Consider the following 20,293-nt stretch of genomic DNA (forward strand, 5'->3'; position numbering starts at 1 on the left):
ATGTCCACACGGCACCCTCTCTCGGGTTCTAAAAATATGATTTATTGCACTAGCGAACATATTGGCAAAGTAGCATCTTTAGCAACATGTTCTTTTCATGGCAAACACCACACTGAAGCTTGTCCACTTGTTACAGCAGGATATATACCTTGCCGCTGTGACGTGTACATGTTACGCCGTAGTGCCCGTGATGTCACAGACCGGATAGAACACTGTGATTGGACGGCTAGTCCAGATATGTACCTTGCCGCTGTGACGTGTACATGTTACGCCGTAGTGCCCGTGATGTCACAGACCGGATAGGACACCGTGACTTGACGGCTAGTCCAGGCGGCCAACTAATTGAAATAAATGTATGGCTAGATTTAAATAGATTGAAGCTATTTTCTTTTTGCTTAAGACCCCTTATTTAATACACTCCCACATTCAGAATTAAATTGGAGCGCTAAAAGGCTGGTCGGATAACAACCGATAGTAGGCCTATAGTGTCACTCAGCGCTGCAGTCGTTAATTGTCCACGTTTTCGATAGAGATGGATAGGCATTATTGGCGATATGAAATAGGGGTAATCGCTCTCTATGAATCAATAATATTCAAGGGAGTTTTGTTATTTTGAAGACTACTCGTATTAGGATTTGAAAGGAGCCCACGACAGAGGCGCGCTGCGCTCCTGAACCCCGAGTGCACAGCCCATGATCCGATGAGAGAGAGCGGTGTCGTGTGGCCGATTAAAGCCCCCCGGGTCTTGTTATTCTATTCATAAAGTAGCCTACTTTGAGACACAACCACAAAGTGCTGACGAAACGGCTACTTGTCTTGCTCCGTTAACATTAGGCCTACCTCAGTCCCTGAATAGCCGCGAACCCAACCAAAACATAGTTTTGATGAAGACCGTTTGGAGACCAGTGCTATGGATGTAGGAGCACCCTACTGTATACTATTGGAAATTACCCATTTCTCATTCATGTGATCATCGTTGACAATGTATGAATTCATTGTTCAGTCATGACAGCCAACAGCTGCAGGAGCAGCCTAGTCTGACCATATCATTCATCATAACACAGATGGGCGCACTTATAACAGAATTACTACATTTATTCAACATCACGAAGTTGCATTTGAATCAAACTTAGTTTATTTCTCTCTCCCCACCCATCTCCCCCTCCAGTAGTACGAGTAGTACACTCTTAGCCCGAATTAGTTGACATTACTAGAAAATTGCGTGGAAACCCGTTGCCTTAAACCACTTTAGTTTTTACACAAGGCAAAACTAAACAGGTTAAGTTGTATTAACATATAACCTTAATTGGATGCAGTTGACATATCATGTGAGTTTAAGTTTAATAAACTAACTACTTTAAGTTAAACATACTACATAAACTTATTTATCATTACTTAGTCATTTGTTAATATAATTAATGTATTTTCTTCTAATTTAATTATACTTTTTTGATTTTGAAGATTGCATGAAATACATTATGCTTTAATAAAAAGAACAAATCAAACAATCCATTTAAATGTTACACAATATATTTTATTTGACAATTTGAATTTGACATTGCAACCATCTAAAACTTTGCCACACATGACACATGACACAAATGACACAGCTGCATGAAAACTGGCAAGCCTCGAAAATGTGTGTCTGTGTTTGTGTGAGGATGCGTGTGTGAACTGTGTGTGTGAACATACACTTCTATTCCACTGCTATTAAATGCATTCTGCAATTAAATCAAATCTGCAAAGGATTGCAACAATCTAAAACTTTTCCAGACAACAGATGTGAATGACACATACAGAGCTTCATTAAAACTGGCAAGCCTCTAAAAACGTATGTGTGTATGCGTGTGTTTGTGTGAACTGTGTGTGAACATACACTTCTTACTAATAAATGTATCTCTTTACTGTACTAACTCTACATCTACATTTCTGTACTCTACATCTTTGTGACCTGACCACTTCATACGTGTACTTATCTATAATCAAACTGTAATTGCGGCCAATCTCTTTACGTACTGTACTCTACATCTACATTCTGTACTCTACATCTTTGTGACCTGACCACTTCATATATACATGTACTTATCTATAATCAAACTGACTGCGGTTGCACGGCGCGCCGCTGGAAAAACAAAACAAAAGCAGCCATGGCTTCTTACAGTAGACTTGACAGCATTTCTTTACATTGCAAGCTGGTTTTTCAATGTTTGTAACTTGGGTTTTAGTTCACTGTGGCCCAGCGTGAGGAGTACCTGTTGGATGAACTGGAATGTGAGCTTCATCGACTTGGGGTAGTTGAGATGCAGTGCGTATGCAAGTCCAAACAGAAGGCACATAGCTTTCGGCAGGTCTTCGATGTTGTCCACCACAACTGCTCCCTCAATGATGATCTTTACCGAGGCTGGACTGAGATGCAGGGATGAGAGTGCAGCACCTTCACGCTCAACGAGGAGGATTCCAATTTCCATGTGGCGGTATGAGTCATCATCATCAGAGTCCTTCATGAGAGCAAAATTATGAGATTTCTCATTAAATAACTATCAAGCAATATAGCCTAGTCATGGGACAGTCAGACAAATCACACAGAAATGAACTAGTTAGACAGATTATATGAGTGATAAGTGGAGCAACATCCTTATTCTGTGTGACTATGCTCAGAGTTTGCACACAGGGTTTATCAAAGACCGGAACTATCAATGTTGAAAATTCACGATTATGCCGTCATGGTCCTTTTAGATACTCTGAGAAAATAAGAGGTTACTTACAAAGCCAGCTTTGTAGAAGTCTGTGGTGTCCTCACCAAGGATAAGAGGAAGCCCTCTGAGCACCAGTGTCCGGATATCAGTTGGCCCTGTAGTCTTTTGGGGAGTAAAATGACCACATAAGTTAAATAGCTAGAATGACAGAAAATGAATGGTCTCTAAGAAAGCTGAACAACCAACCACAATTTTGATTGTATTGCACAACTTTTACAGTAGTACTTTCTGTGACGTTGTCATTATATAAGCTGTGAAAAACAATGCAAGTGCATAATGGGTATGGAGTGTGGACCAACCCTGGTCTGTTGTGTAAGCTCTGTCAACAGCTTCCCAACTTTCCCTCTCTTAGACTGGAATATCTCGACCAGACGAGGACTGTGCTGATCGATGCCTTCGTAGAACTCCTGCTTGAGGTTCTTGCCAGCAATCCTGTTGAACTCCAAGTACACCTGAAAAATACACAAAAGGCAGAATCCATAATCCAGTATTACATTTAAAGACTAAAGAGAGCTGGAAAAAAACATGAACTTTTTGTATTTGAAATGTCTTTAGTCTATTAATTAGACTCCTTGTTCCATCCCCAACCAACTACAACTGACCAATATCCCGCTCACCTAAATTCAGAAAAGATGACAAAAGGATATCCAGACATCAAATAATGGCATCAAATAATGATAACGATAAATGGATAAGGAAAAACATTTGAATCATCTCTCTCTTCAACATACCTGATCTTCTGTGAAAAGAGCAGGCCAGCGTTCCGCCATCTTGCTTATGGCAGGTCTAGACTCCACCACCTCTTTTCTTCTCAATGCAAAAGTCAGGTCCATCTTCACAAGAACCTGTAGAACAGAACATAAAAAACGCTTTAGCTCAACAACTCAGTAAAATTAACTCCATTGTAAAATGTTTCTTCTTTTTGAAAGTTACTACTATTGCATGCACAAATCACTTATGTAATGTCAGGCTACAACTTAAACAAACACCATCGTGAATTTATATGAACATGTTAGCTAGTCACACGCCCATGCATGCAACATGTGCTAGACAGAAGAGGCAGTTGGGTCTAGCTAACGTGTTAAGATAGCTAACTTTAAAAATGCAAAATGTTAGCTAGCCTCTTCTAATGACCAACTAATGACCCGGTCCTTTGAAATGTTCGCTAAATTATGCTTAAATGCAACAAATCCCTCACGTGCAACTTTAACAGACACTCATTTGAATCTGTACATTTACCATTTGAACAGAGGTTAGCTAGTGGCTGGCTAGCTAGCTAGCTAATGCCAGCCTGGCTAATGCACATGGTGGCATGCAACAACATGTTATAGTAAACTGAATCGACAGGGGAAAACTAATGCCAGCAACACTAAGCTAACTTTAGCACTGAAAAACATTAACCAACCTCTTCTAATGACCAACTAATGACCTGGTCTTTTGTTTGACAAGTTAGGTTATTAGCCAAGTTAATGTCAACTGCTTTAAGCTCAGATCATCCAACAAGACGCGGTAACCTTATAACATAGCATAAGCTAACGTTACTTGTTGTCATCGGAGCGGCCTTTTTTCTAATCAATTTCCCCAGAAAGATATGTATGTATTTACACACTCACCATTCCATTTGGTGTAAAAGTAAGCTAATGTCGTCGTTCAAAAGGCCACAGCTTTCTAGCGCAGCAGAAGCAGGTGGAGAGTGACTCTTCAGGGCTCGTGCTCTTGCCCCTCCTGCCCCTTACAGAAACTTAACATACTAAGTTATCTCTGCTTAACATGACCATTGCACTGCATATTTCAGCTGACTATTACAAACAACTAACTTGATTTAGTAATGAGAACTTTTTTTTACAAAACATGAAACAATAAGTAATGACCACTCAAAAGGTTAATTAAAATCAAATCCGGGTTTAGAGTGTAGTATGTTTACTACAGTACCTATCTACATTAAATGCAATTATTGTAATAAGTCACTTTGGATAAAAGTGTCTGCTAAATGACTGTAATGCAATGCAACACATACTGAATATACTGTAACACACAACACATACTGTATCACACAACTATACCTATACCACACAACACACACTGTATATAACACACAACTATACCTATACCACACAACACACACTGTATATAACACACTATACCTATACCACACATAACACACTGTATATAACACACAACTATACTTATATCACATAACACACACTGTATATAACACACAACTATACCTATATCACATATAACACACACTGTATATAACACACAACTATACATATACCACACACAACATATACTGTATATAACACACAACTATACCTATACCACACACAACACACACTGTATATAACACACAACTATACCTATATCACATATAACACACACTGTATATAACACACAACTATACATATACCACACACAACATATACTGTATATAACACACAACTATACCTATACCACACATAACACACACTGTATATAACACATAATTATACCTATATCACACACAACACATACTGTACTGTATAATAACACACAACCCATGCTGTATCACACTAGCCAGTGGACATTGTATTCAAGCCAGATATTTCAAATGAGTAACCTAGCCTACGTGTTATGTTGTTGTAGTGACCGGATATGCCCACTTGGGGGCAGCTCTGGGCGGGTTCAACTTCACAGCGGTGTACTGCACATCCTCTTCCTGTTTCTTGGGCCCCAGTGATTGGATGATGGAGTAGAGGGGGACATCCTCCTGGGTCTTGGAGCGAGGGAAGTGGGCTCTGGCATGGTGGACGCCTTCCTGCTGGACTGTGTGTGTGTCTGAGTGTGTGTGTCTGTACTGAAGCCAGATATGTACATACATATGAGTAAGACAGCTGTCAACGGACCGTAACGTGGACTGTATTTTCATGAGGACTGTAGGGGGAGACGGAGCACTACCAAAACGCTAAACACGGATGAAAATTAAGCGATATGGCAGAATACAGAATACAAGACGCATTTAAGTCCAAAACAGTCTGAACGTTGATTTTCGTGCCCTCTTTCACTGAAAGAAGAAGTTTTATTTGGACTTGTATGAGTAAGCCATGCTTACCCTGGCTTATAGGAGCAATCGCCACTGATTTGTGACCACCGTCGGAAGGGCTAGCGCTCTGCTAATTCCCCTCCTGCCCAAGGGATTTTGACACATTCAAACAGGGCAGTACGGCCACAGCGGATGTGGGTGCACACATCCCTTTATCAACCTCAGAAGAGAGACCGACTGGTGTCACGTCTGCAAAAAGGCAGGGGAAGACACCGCGGCTCGAAATTGCAGGTGCGTTAGAACATCACTGGCGAGACTATGGTCATCACGGCTGCTGTTACAGCAGGGGAAGACTCTGTGTCTTGAACCGGACACATCAAAGTTTTCCGATGGGACCGGAACCCTGGCCAGCTCGGTCCCGTGACTCCCGTCGTATTCACTAACGGACGCGCTAGTACATTACCGGCGAGACCTGCAGTCATCACGTCTGTTGTTTCCACAGGGGAAGACTCTGCGGCTCAACCTGGACCCATCACAGTTTTCCAATGGGACCGGAGCCCTGGCTGGCTTGGTCAAGTCGTACTAGTCTGGGGCCTTTCTCGTTCGGTGTTGTTTCCCTGGTCTAGAGCGGAAGCACGATGACGCATCGCATAATCAGCCGGTCTGAACCGGAAGACGAACAGTTGTTGTAATGTTTTTACTGTAGGCTGCACATGGTGAAGTTTCGAGTAGATAACATTCGCGATGGCATCACCAGGCATAACACTGACGAAAATTGTAAAAGAAGATGCGAGGAGAACTACCGGTTAAGGAAAAATAAAGCAAGCGGATGTTGGAGGCGGGCTCTACAGGCTCGAGCCGGATGAGGGGGCGGGTTTAAGGCAGTGAAGTAAATAGATACCAGCTCTTCTCCCCGAGGAGAGACTGGTGACGCGATGCTACGTCGTACTCACTAATGGACAAGTTAGTATCACAACATCCTCCCCCCTCCTCCGTGTAAAGGAGCTACAACACGGCTATGCCGCTTGTAGCTCGACTAGGCACCCATGAGATACAGACTGTACAATCAAAAATGAATTATCGCCTTAATGGAAACGTCCCCACCGCCGCTCTTAAAAGAGCGCGGGGGGAAGGCAAAGACAGTCACGCATCTCGACGGGATCTTCTGCAGCAATGCAGAGATCTTAACATCAGCGAGGCAGGATTGGCGGACCACACCTGGCGTGCGGAGTGGGAGGCAAACACCTCCAGACTCCGTGATTTCATCCTGGCCGCCGGCCCTTCTCCACCCGGGATGGACTTACCCAGATCGGTGTGGGTGAGGCTTATGGTTCGTTCCAGGCAACCCGTAACTCGTGTTTTTCCGACCTTCTACACGTGAAAATGCACTGGAATGGCAGTCAAACCCGTAACGTCCCACCCGTGAACTCGTACAGATCGATGTAGGACATACCGGACACCTAATACATCCATGGTTGGCACTTATATTTAGGATGAGGCCATTCAGCTTTTCAAGTAGCGCACTGAAGGAGCAAACACATGCACGCATTGACTGTCTGAAGTGGTCTACCCATCACCCGCACCAGACTTTGAAACTCGCATCAGAAGTAAAGCACATCCCCAACGATCTCATTAGCTCCCCCAAAAGCCAGTTAAGTAAGCCTACTCAAAGAGATCATCATATTAGTGTAAAGTTATGCAGTCACACTTGGTTTGAATTCTATAGACATGGGTTGTGACTTAATGACCATGGGGAAACGTGGGTCCCAAGGCCAGAACAGTTGAGAACCACCGTCCCAGAGTATAATAGGATTTTATTTCACAAAAGTTCAAAGGTGGTTACAGATACATTTCAGACACTAGCATCTTGGGTCAGGCAGGATCAGGTCGGAGAGGCAAGCGGGGGTCAGGCAGGGACGTGGTAGTCAGACAGGCGTGGGTCGGGCAGGAGCGTGGTAGTCAGACAGGCGTGGGTCAGGCAGGAGCGTGGTAGTCAGACAGGCGTGGGTCAGGCAGGTTTGTGGTCCTCAGGCCTCAGGCGCGGTGGAGCCGTGACAGAGGAGGTGGCCGTTCCTACAAACACTCCTTCCCAGTGATTGCAAAATTTCCTCCGACGGAGAACCTGCTCCCAGTCGGCTTTAGGTGACTGTGGTGGTTTGACAGATGGAGGAACGTCCGGCTCAGATTGTCCCTTTAGCGCCACACCACTAGACGCCATGTGGGTGGATAAGGCGCTAGCGGGGCTGTGTCCTCTACTGGTCCTGGTCATGGAGAGTGGTGGGGTGACAGAGGGAACTGTGACAGAAGGGACTGGATCAGATGGGGCTTTGTCAGGTGCCCTCTTCATTAGAGAGTCGGAGGTGGAAGTAGGCGCTCTTTGATAGGCTCCTTCCAACTTCTCGCGAAAGAGCTTATGATGCAGAGCGAGCTCAGGACCTCGTCTCCAGTGGACCTCGGGCGATCGTGGAGTGTCTGGCTCAGATTGTCCCTTTGCCAGCACACCACTAGACGCCATGGGGGTGGATAAGGCGCTAGCGGGGCTGTCTCCTCTACTGGTCCTGGTCATGGAGAGTGGTGGGGTGACAGAGGGAACTGTGACAGAGGAAGTGGCCGTTCCTACAAACACTCCTTCCCAGTGATTGCAAAATTCCCTCCGACGGAGAACCTGCTCCCAGCCGGCTTTAGGTGACTGTGGTGGTTTGACAGATGGAGGAATGTCCGGCTCAGATTGTCCCTTTAGCGCCACCCCACTAGACGCCATGTGGGTGGATAAGGTGCTAGCGGGGCTGTCTCCTCTACTGGTCCTGGTGATCGCGAATGGTGATCTGACAGATGGAGCGTTGATAGAAGGGACTGGGTCAGATGGACCTGTGACAGACAGGGCTGTGTCAGGTGTCCTCTTCATAAGAGAGTCTAAGGTGGAAGTGGTCGCCCCTTGAAAGAATCCCTCCCACTTCTTGCGAAAGAGCCTCCGACGCCGAGAGAGCTCCAGATCTCGTCTCCAGTGAGCCTCGGGCAATCGTGGAGTGTCTGGCTCAGATTGTCCCTTTGCCAGCACACCACTAGACGCCATGGGGGTGGATAAGGCATGAGCGGGGCTGTCTCCTCTACTGGTCCTGGTCATGGAGAATGGAGGTCTGACCGATGGACCGCTGACAGGCGGAACTGTGTCAAATGGACCGGTGACAGACGGGGCTGTGTCAGATGGAGCTGTGACAGACGGGGCTGTGTTAAATGAACCGGTGACAGACAGTGCCCAGGGCACAGATGGAGCTGTGACAGACGGGGCTGTGTTAAATGAACCGGTGACAGACGGGGCTGTGTTAAATGAACCGGTGACAGACGGGGCTGTGTCAAATGGACCGGAGCACTTGCAACAGAGCCTCTGACAGCGAGGCAGCACCAGACGATCCCAGTCAGCCTCGGCTGAGAGAGGAACGTTCAGCGCAGATTTGCCCTTGTGTTTCGGATAGGGCTCGGCGACGACGGCAGGTGGCACGGGGGCGGAGCCTCTACTCATCTCAGACACCGGGTCTTGTCCACAGCCCCCCGGATCATAGGAGTCAGAACATGAATCTTCTTGTCCTGGACAACCCACACCGTCCAGCTTGGCCCTTTTGAGATACAATAAAATAAAATAAAATGACTTTTGATGATTTCAGTACACTTGTACAATCAAAATGCATCATACCACACATTTTACACATAAACACACATCTCACATATGCATGCACACGTGCACGCACAAACAAACACATACACACACACACATACACACACACACACACACACACATGGTTGGATACACTGAAAAAAACATTATGAACTTACCAATAAATGACTTCAAGGTCTTCATCCTAATTTATAAAGGAAATACAAGATGGATGTTGAGGTCATTAAGGCTTCACAAAGACAGAGCAGCTTCTGTATTTGTTTGAATTGTATGATTAAAGTACAATGAAACTTTGATTACCAACCTTAATGATTCGTTGGCGATTTCTCCATTGATATAATAGCCAAAACACAATCAGGATCACAGAGAGAGCAAGAGCAATCAAAACTCCCGGGCAGAGTTCTGTCAACTCAAGTTCCAGGATCGGGGTCTGAAAGGGCGTCGCCGCAGGACCTTGGTATGCATGTCCACACGGCACCCTCTCTCGGGTTCTAAAAATATGATTTATTGCACTAGCGAACATATTGGCAAAGTAGCATCTTTAGCAACATGTTCTTTTCATGGCAAACACCACACTGAAGCTTGTCCACTTGTTACAGCAGGATATATACCTTGCCGCTGTGACGTGTACATGTTACGCCGTAGTGCCCGTGATGTCACAGACCGGATAGAACACTGTGATTGGACGGCTAGTCCAGATATGTACCTTGCCGCTGTGACGTGTAGGGGAGAACCGGGTCAAAAGTCGCGCGGGACCAAAGTCGCGTTGCCATTTTCTCCAGAATGACTGGACCTGCAATCACGTGGTTAAACATGCCTGCCCATATTACCGTGTACGAGCTCCGTTCAAATTTTGGGCGTGATCGCAGCATATTTGACGGAGAGAACGACGGAAAACCACTTTTGCCCCATATAAGTAAAATAATGGTCTCATAAGCATTTTTCGATTGTAAAATTGTGTTCACTTGTATTAGTTTGCAAACATATGCACTTTTCTTAGCACATCTGCTGGCTACATTATAGCATAGGTTTCAAGTTTCGTGCGATCAAGTCGTGCCTGCAAGCCAGGGAGAAATGACAGGAGACCGTGGCGGGGCAGAAGTCGCGTCCCGTAGAGGGACAGAAGTCGCGTTGTGATGGCTTAGAACCAGAGGGGTGCGCGAGTGACATTTGGGCAGAATGAACAGGTCAAATGAAAGCTCTCTTAAAGATCTTTCTAATGCTATTGACCAACTTTGTATGCAGATTATCACTTACCTATAGCCTAAATGTTGTGGAGAAGCAGACGCAACTTGATGTGATAAATTGACATTTCACTTCGAGCGAACGCACTGGCAACTGACTGGTAAGGGTCTCCGCGCGCACCTGGATAAGTGAGGTCAACTAGGGGTGGTCTTTCCTGAAAGGATGATAGCTGATAGGCTGTTAAATTCCTGGAAGAAAGACAACTCATGGGCTGTTATATTCAAGTGGAAACGAGACAAGGAAATGACTAGTGCAGACTAACCATTCGTCTAATAAATTATTTCCTGCCGATAGGCTATCCTATCGCCAAACATTGCTGTTAACCCCGCATTATTTCTATGGATTTTGAACCTATAACATTGATTACTTTGATACAAACATGATATTATGTCTAATAATACATTCGTTGAAAGTAAAGAGAATTACATGCCCAAAAAACAGAGATAGGACACATTTTGCAGCCGTGCGACGTTTGCCCCTCTCCTATGAGACTTCTGTCCCGCTCGGCAGGGACAAATGTCGCATTGCACTCGGTCCGTTCTCGCCCTATTTATGTTAAGCTCTTATATCCTAGCACGAAACTTACAGTTGATAATAGTGAAGGACATGTGCAAGTTGTGTGTCATAACATGTGGAATCTCTATCTCTATTAATTTCGGAGTAAATGGAATCAAACCAAAAAGTGCGACTTTTGACCCGGTTCTCCCCTACATGTTACGCCGTAGTGCCCGTGATGTCACAGACCGGATAGGACACCGTGACTTGACGGCTAGTCCAGGCGGCCAACTAATTGAAATAAATGTATGGCTAGATTTAAATAGATTGAAGCTATTTTCTTTTTGCTTAAGACCCCTTATTTAATACACTCCCACATTCAGAATTAAATTGGAGCGCTAAAAGGCTGGTCGGATAACAACCGATAGTAGGCCTATAGTGTCACTCAGCGCTGCAGTCGTTAATTGTCCACGTTTTCGATAGAGATGGATAGGCATTATTGGCGATATGAAATAAGGGTAATCGCTCTCTATGAATCAATAATATTCAAGGGAGTTTTGTTATTTTGAAGACTACTCGTATTAGGATTTGAAAGGAGCCCACGACAGAGGCGCGCTGCGCTCCTGAACCCCGAGTGCACAGCCCATGATCCGATGAGAGAGAGCGGTGTCGTGTGGCCGATTAAAGCCCCCCGGGTCTTGTTATTCTATTCATAAAGTAGCCTACTTTGAGACACAACCACAAAGTGCTGACGAAACGGCTACTTGTCTTGCTCCGTTAACATTAGGCCTACCTCAGTCCCTGAATAGCCGCGAACCCAACCAAAACATAGTTTTGATGAAGACCGTTTGGAGACCAGTGCTATGGATGTAGGAGCACCCTACTGTATACTATTGGAAATTACCCATTTCTCATTCATGTGATCATCGTTGACAATGTATGAATTCATTGTTCAGTCATGACAGCCAACAGCTGCAGGAGCAGCCTAGTCTGACCATATCATTCATCATAACACAGATGGGCGCACTTATAACAGAATTACTACATTTATTCAACATCACGAAGTTGCATTTGAATCAAACTTAGTTTATTTCTCTCTCCCCACCCATCTCCCCCTCCAGTAGTACGAGTAGTAGTATGTTTACTACAGTACCTATCTACATTAAATGCAATTATTGTAATAAGTCACTTTGGATAAAAGTGTCTGCTAAATGACTGTAATGCAATGCAACACATACTGAATATACTGTAACACACAACACATACTGTATCACACAACTATACCTATACCACACAACACACACTGTATATAACACACAACTATACCTATACCACACAACACACACTGTATATAACACACTATACCTATACCACACATAACACACTGTATATAACACACAACTATACTTATATCACATAACACACACTGTATATAACACACAACTATACCTATATCACATATAACACACACTGTATATAACACACAACTATACATATACCACACACAACATATACTGTATATAACACACAACTATACCTATACCACACACAACACACACTGTATATAACACACAACTATACCTATATCACATATAACACACACTGTATATAACACACAACTATACATATACCACACACAACATATACTGTATATAACACACAACTATACCTATACCACACATAACACACACTGTATATAACACATAATTATACCTATATCACACACAACACATACTGTACTGTATAATAACACACAACCCATGCTGTATCACACTAGCCAGTGGACATTGTATTCAAGCCAGATATTTCAAATGAGTAACCTAGCCTACGTGTTATGTTGTTGTAGTGACCGGATATGCCCACTTGGGGGCAGCTCTGGGCGGGTTCAACTTCACAGCGGTGTACTGCACATCCTCTTCCTGTTTCTTGGGCCCCAGTGATTGGATGATGGAGTAGAGGGGGACATCCTCCTGGGTCTTGGAGCGAGGGAAGTGAGCTCTGGCATGGTGGACGCCTTCCTGCTGGACTGTGTGTGTGTCTGAGTGTGTGTGTCTGTACTGAAGCCAGATATGTACATACATATGAGTAAGACAGCTGTCAACGGACCGTAACGTGGACTGTATTTTCATGAGGACTGTAGGGGGAGACGGAGCACTACCAAAACGCTAAACACGGATGAAAATTAAGCGATATGGCAGAATACAGAATACAAGACGCATTTAAGTCCAAAACAGTCTGAACGTTGATTTTCGTGCCCTCTTTCACTGAAAGAAGAAGTTTTATTTGGACTTGTATGAGTAAGCCATGCTTACCCTGGCTTATAGGAGCAATCGCCACTGATTTGTGACCACCGTCGGAAGGGCTAGCGCTCTGCTAATTCCCCTCCTGCCCAAGGGATTTTGACACATTCAAACAGGGCAGTACGGCCACAGCGGATGTGGGTGCACACATCCCTTTATCAACCTCAGAAGAGAGACCGACTGGTGTCACGTCTGCAAAAAGGCAGGGGAAGACACCGCGGCTCGAAATTGCAGGTGCGTTAGAACATCACTGGCGAGACTATGGTCATCACGGCTGCTGTTACAGCAGGGGAAGACTCTGTGTCTTGAACCGGACACATCAAAGTTTTCCGATGGGACCGGAACCCTGGCCAGCTCGGTCCCGTGACTCCCGTCGTATTCACTAACGGACGCGCTAGTACATTACCGGCGAGACCTGCAGTCATCACGTCTGTTGTTTCCACAGGGGAAGACTCTGCGGCTCAACCTGGACCCATCACAGTTTTCCAATGGGACCGGAGCCCTGGCTGGCTTGGTCAAGTCGTACTAGTCTGGGGCCTTTCTCGTTCGGTGTTGTTTCCCTGGTCTAGAGCGGAAGCACGATGACGCATCGCATAATCAGCCGGTCTGGACCGGAAGACGAACAGTTGTTGTAATGTTTTTACTGTAGGCTGCACATGGTGAAGTTTCGAGTAGATAACATTCGCGATGGCATCACCAGGCATAACACTGACGAAAATTGTAAAAGAAGATGCGAGGAGAACTACCGGTTAAGGAAAAATAAAGCAAGCGGATGTTGGAGGCGGGCTCTACAGGCTCGAGCCGGATGAGGGGGCGGGTTTAAGGCAGTGAAGTAAATAGATACCAGCTCTTCTCCCCGAGGAGAGACTGGTGACGCGATGCTACGTCGTACTCACTAATGGACAAGTTAGTATCACAACATCCTCCCCCCTCCTCCGTGTAAAGGAGCTACAACACGGCTATGCCGCTTGTAGCTCGACTAGGCACCCATGAGATACAGACTGTACAATCAAAAATTAATTATCGCCTTAATGGAAACGTCCCCACCGCCGCTCTTAAAAGAGCGCGGGGGGAAGGCAAAGACAGTCACGCATCTCGACGGGATCTTCTGCAGCAATGCAGAGATTTTAACATCAGCGAGGCAGGATTGGCGGACCACACCTGGCGTGCGGAGTGGGAGGCAAACACCTCCAGACTCCGTGATTTCATCCTGGCCGCCGGCCCTTCTCCACCCGGGATGGACTTACCCAGATCGGTGTGGGTGAGGCTTATGGTTCGTTCCAGGCAACCCGTAACTCGTGTTTTTCCGACCTTCTACACGTGAAAATGCACTGGAATGGCAGTCAAACCCGTAACGTCCCACCCGTGAACTCGTACAGATCGATGTAGGACATACCGGACACCTAATACATCCATGGTTGGCACTTATATTTAGGATGAGGCCATTCAGCTTTTCAAGTAGCGCACTGAAGGAGCAAACACATGCACGCATTGACTGTCTGAAGTGGTCTACCCATCACCCGCACCAGACTTTGAAACTCGCATCAGAAGTAAAGCACATCCCCAACGATCTCATTAGCTCCCCCAAAAGCCAGTTAAGTAAGCCTACTCAAAGAGATCATCATATTAGTGTAAAGTTATGCAGTCACACTTGGTTTGAATTCTATAGACATGGGTTGTGACTTAATGACCATGGGGAAACGTGGGTCCCAAGGCCAGAACAGTTGAGAACCACCGTCCCAGAGTATAATAGGATTTTATTTCACAAAAGTTCAAAGGTGGTTACAGATACATTTCAGACACTAGCATCTTGGGTCAGGCAGGATCAGGTCGGAGAGGCAAGCGGGGGTCAGGCAGGGACGTGGTAGTCAGACAGGCGTGGGTCGGGCAGGAGCGTGGTAGTCAGACAGGCGTGGGTCAGGCAGGAGCGTGGTAGTCAGACAGGCGTGGGTCAGGCAGGTTTGTGGTCCTCAGGCCTCAGGCGCGGTGGAGCCGTGACAGAGGAGGTGGCCGTTCCTACAAACACTCCTTCCCAGTGATTGCAAAATTTCCTCCGACGGAGAACCTGCTCCCAGTCGGCTTTAGGTGACTGTGGTGGTTTGACAGATGGAGGAACGTCCGGCTCAGATTGTCCCTTTAGCGCCACACCACTAGACGCCATGTGGGTGGATAAGGCGCTAGCGGGGCTGTGTCCTCTACTGGTCCTGGTCATGGAGAGTGGTGGGGTGACAGAGGGAACTGTGACAGAAGGGACTGGATCAGATGGGGCTTTGTCAGGTGCCCTCTTCATTAGAGAGTCGGAGGTGGAAGTAGGCGCTCTTTGATAGGCTCCTTCCAACTTCTCGCGAAAGAGCTTATGATGCAGAGCGAGCTCAGGACCTCGTCTCCAGTGGACCTCGGGCGATCGTGGAGTGTCTGGCTCAGATTGTCCCTTTGCCAGCACACCACTAGACGCCATGGGGGTGGATAAGGCGCTAGCGGGGCTGTCTCCTCTACTGGTCCTGGTCATGGAGAGTGGTGGGGTGACAGAGGGAACTGTGACAGAGGAAGTGGCCGTTCCTACAAACACTCCTTCCCAGTGATTGCAAAATTCCCTCCGACGGAGAACCTGCTCCCAGCCGGCTTTAGGTGACTGTGGTGGTTTGACAGATGGAGGAATGTCCGGCTCAGATTGTCCCTTTAGCGCCACCCCACTAGACGCCATGTGGGTGGATAAGGTGCTAGCGGGGCTGTCTCCTCTACTGGTCCTGGTGATCGCGAATGGTGATCTGACAGATGGAGCGTTGATAGAAGGGACTGGGTCAGATGGACCTGTGACAGACAGGGCTGTGTCAGGTGTCCTCTTCATAAGAGAGTCTAAGGTGGAAGTGGTCGCCCCTTGAAAGAATCCCTCCCACTTCTTGCGAAAGAGCCTCCGACGCCGAGAGAGCTCCAGATCTCGTCTCCAGTGAGCCTCGGGCAATCGTGGAGTGTCTGGCTCAGATTGTCCCTTTGCCAGCACACCACTAGACGCCATGGGGGTGGATAAGGCATGAGCGGGGCTGTCTCCTCTACTGGTCCTGGTCATGGAGAATGGAGGTCTGACCGATGGACCGCTGACAGGCGGAACTGTGTCAAATGGACCGGTGACAGACGGGGCTGTGTCAGATGGAGCTGTGACAGACGGGGCTGTGTTAAATGAACCGGTGACAGACAGTGCCCAGGGCACAGATGGAGCTGTGACAGACGGGGCTGTGTTAAATGAACCGGTGACAGACGGGGCTGTGTTAAATGAACCGGTGACAGACGGGGCTGTGTCAAATGGACCGGAGCACTTGCAACAGAGCCTCTGACAGCGAGGCAGCACCAGACGATCCCAGTCAGCCTCGGCTGAGAGAGGAACGTTCAGCGCAGATTTGCCCTTGTGTTTCGGATAGGGCTCGGCGACGACGGCAGGTGGCACGGGGGCGGAGCCTCTACTCATCTCAGACACCGGGTCTTGTCCACAGCCCCCCGGATCATAGGAGTCAGAACATGAATCTTCTTGTCCTGGACAACCCACACCGTCCAGCTTGGCCCTTTTGAGATACAATAAAATAAAATAAAATGACTTTTGATGATTTCAGTACACTTGTACAATCAAAATGCATCATACCACACATTTTACACATAAACACACATCTCACATATGCATGCACACGTGCACGCACAAACAAACACATACACACACACACATACACACACACACACACACACACATGGTTGGATACACTGAAAAAAACATTATGAACTTACCAATAAATGACTTCAAGGTCTTCATCCTAATTTATAAAGGAAATACAAGATGGATGTTGAGGTCATTAAGGCTTCACAAAGACAGAGCAGCTTCTGTATTTGTTTGAATTGTATGATTAAAGTACAATGAAACTTTGATTACCAACCTTAATGATTCGTTGGCGATTTCTCCATTGATATAATAGCCAAAACACAATCAGGATCACAGAGAGAGCAAGAGCAATCAAAACTCCCGGGCAGAGTTCTGTCAACTCAAGTTCCAGGATCGGGGTCTGAAAGGGCGTCGCCGCAGGACCTTGGTATGCATGTCCACACGGCACCCTCTCTCGGGTTCTAAAAATATGATTTATTGCACTAGCGAACATATTGGCAAAGTAGCATCTTTAGCAACATGTTCTTTTCATGGCAAACACCACACTGAAGCTTGTCCACTTGTTACAGCAGGATATATACCTTGCCGCTGTGACGTGTACATGTTACGCCGTAGTGCCCGTGATGTCACAGACCGGATAGAACACTGTGATTGGACGGCTAGTCCAGATATGTACCTTGCCGCTGTGACGTGTACATGTTACGCCGTAGTGCCCGTGATGTCACAGACCGGATAGGACACCGTGACTTGACGGCTAGTCCAGGCGGCCAACTAATTGAAATAAATGTATGGCTAGATTTAAATAGATTGAAGCTATTTTCTTTTTGCTTAAGACCCCTTATTTAATACACTCCCACATTCAGAATTAAATTGGAGCGCTAAAAGGCTGGTCGGATAACAACCGATAGTATAGTGTCACTCAGCGCTGCAGTCGTTAATTGTCCACGTTTTCGATAGAGATGGATAGGCATTATTGGCGATATGAAATAGGGGTAATCGCTCTCTATGAATCAATAATATTCAAGGGAGTTTTGTTATTTTGAAGACTACTCGTATTAGGATTTGAAAGGAGCCCACGACAGAGGCGCGCTGCGCTCCTGAACCCCGAGTGCACAGCCCATGATCCGATGAGAGAGAGCGGTGTCGTGTGGCCGATTAAAGCCCCCCGGGTCTTGTTATTCTATTCATAAAGTAGCCTACTTTGAGACACAACCACAAAGTGCTGACGAAACGGCTACTTGTCTTGCTCCGTTAACATTAGGCCTACCTCAGTCCCTGAATAGCCGCGAACCCAACCAAAACATAGTTTTGATGAAGACCGTTTGGAGACCAGTGCTATGGATGTAGGAGCACCCTACTGTATACTATTGGAAATTACCCATTTCTCATTCATGTGATCATCGTTGACAATGTATGAATTCATTGTTCAGTCATGACAGCCAACAGCTGCAGGAGCAGCCTAGTCTGACCATATCATTCATCATAACACAGATGGGCGCACTTATAACAGAATTACTACATTTATTCAACATCACGAAGTTGCATTTGAATCAAACTTAGTTTATTTCTCTCTCCCCACCCATCTCCCCCTCCAGTAGTACGAGTAGTAGTATGTTTACTACAGTACCTATCTACATTAAATGCAATTATTGTAATAAGTCACTTTGGATAAAAGTGTCTGCTAAATGACTGTAATGCAATGCAACACATACTGAATATACTGTAACACACAACACATACTGTATCACACAACTATACCTATACCACACAACACACACTGTATATAACACACAACTATACCTATACCACACAACACACACTGTATATAACACACTATACCTATACCACACATAACACACTGTATATAACACACAACTATACTTATATCACATAACACACACTGTATATAACACACAACTATACCTATATCACATATAACACACACTGTATATAACACACAACTATACATATACCACACACAACATATACTGTATATAACACACAACTATACCTATACCACACACAACACACACTGTATATAACACACAACTATACCTATATCACATATAACACACACTGTATATAACACACAACTATACATATACCACACACAACATATACTGTATATAACACACAACTATACCTATACCACACATAACACACACTGTATATAACACATAATTATACCTATATCACACACAACACATACTGTACTGTATAATAACACACAACCCATGCTGTATCACACTAGCCAGTGGACATTGTATTCAAGCCAGATATTTCAAATGAGTAACCTAGCCTACGTGTTATGTTGTTGTAGTGACCGGATATGCCCACTTGGGGGCAGCTCTGGGCGGGTTCAACTTCACAGCGGTGTACTGCACATCCTCTTCCTGTTTCTTGGGCCCCAGTGATTGGATGATGGAGTAGAGGGGGACATCCTCCTGGGTCTTGGAGCGAGGGAAGTGGGCTCTGGCATGGTGGACGCCTTCCTGCTGGACTGTGTGTGTGTCTGAGTGTGTGTGTCTGTACTGAAGCCAGATATGTACATACATATGAGTAAGACAGCTGTCAACGGACCGTAACGTGGACTGTATTTTCATGAGGACTGTAGGGGGAGACGGAGCACTACCAAAACGCTAAACACGGATGAAAATTAATCAAACCATAGTTATTTGACTTCACTACTTGTCGGTGAATGCGACGGTGGTAAATCCTTACAAGAGAAAAAACGATGTACCGTAATGACGCTAATGTTTGCGCAAAGGGGAATTGGCTGTGGCCCACATGACTTGTACTTCCAAATTGAAGGCTGGCTTGACCGCAGTAAATATGAGCGCCTCTCCTAAATAGGCCGACACCTATTTATTTTGACAGCGAAGGGAATGGAGCGGCAAAGGACTGTTGTCTGGCATAAGCGAGCATGCGACAACAGGGCTGAAAAGGGCTAGAAAATCCCGTGTTCTTCAACTTAGGCCTGTCTGTATTTTTCCATCCCTCCAATATGCCTATGTGTGTGCATTTGAAATTCACTATAATATAACTTGTGATTATACTGGTCAAAATATACGACACTTATTTTTGTGCGTGGCTGTAAGCCAGTGCACCTAGGATAGCGTTTGTCCGGTTATCACTCCCTCCCTCCCTCCGGTCAAT

The 20,293-nt window shown here is 45.8% G+C and overlaps 1 protein-coding gene across 1 annotated transcript; it reads right to left on the reverse strand.

Moving 5' to 3' along the window:
- Nucleotides 1-1,707: 1,707 nt before the first annotated feature.
- Nucleotides 1,708-3,526, reverse strand: LOC311329558 (uncharacterized protein; the record flags this gene model as incomplete). Its single annotated transcript, XM_084461433.1, has 4 exons — nt 1,708-2,498; nt 2,766-2,858; nt 3,056-3,208; nt 3,488-3,526. 4 exons carry the CDS (start codon nt 3,524-3,526, stop codon nt 2,181-2,183), a joined length of 603 nt encoding a protein of 200 aa, XP_084317559.1. The 3' UTR covers nt 1,708-2,180.
- Between the last annotated feature and the right edge of the window lie 16,767 nt (nt 3,527-20,293).

The sequence above is a fragment of the Borostomias antarcticus genome (genome assembly GCF_949987555.1).
Source record: "Borostomias antarcticus genome assembly, chromosome: 2".
Lineage (NCBI taxonomy): Eukaryota > Metazoa > Chordata > Actinopteri > Stomiiformes > Stomiidae > Borostomias > Borostomias antarcticus.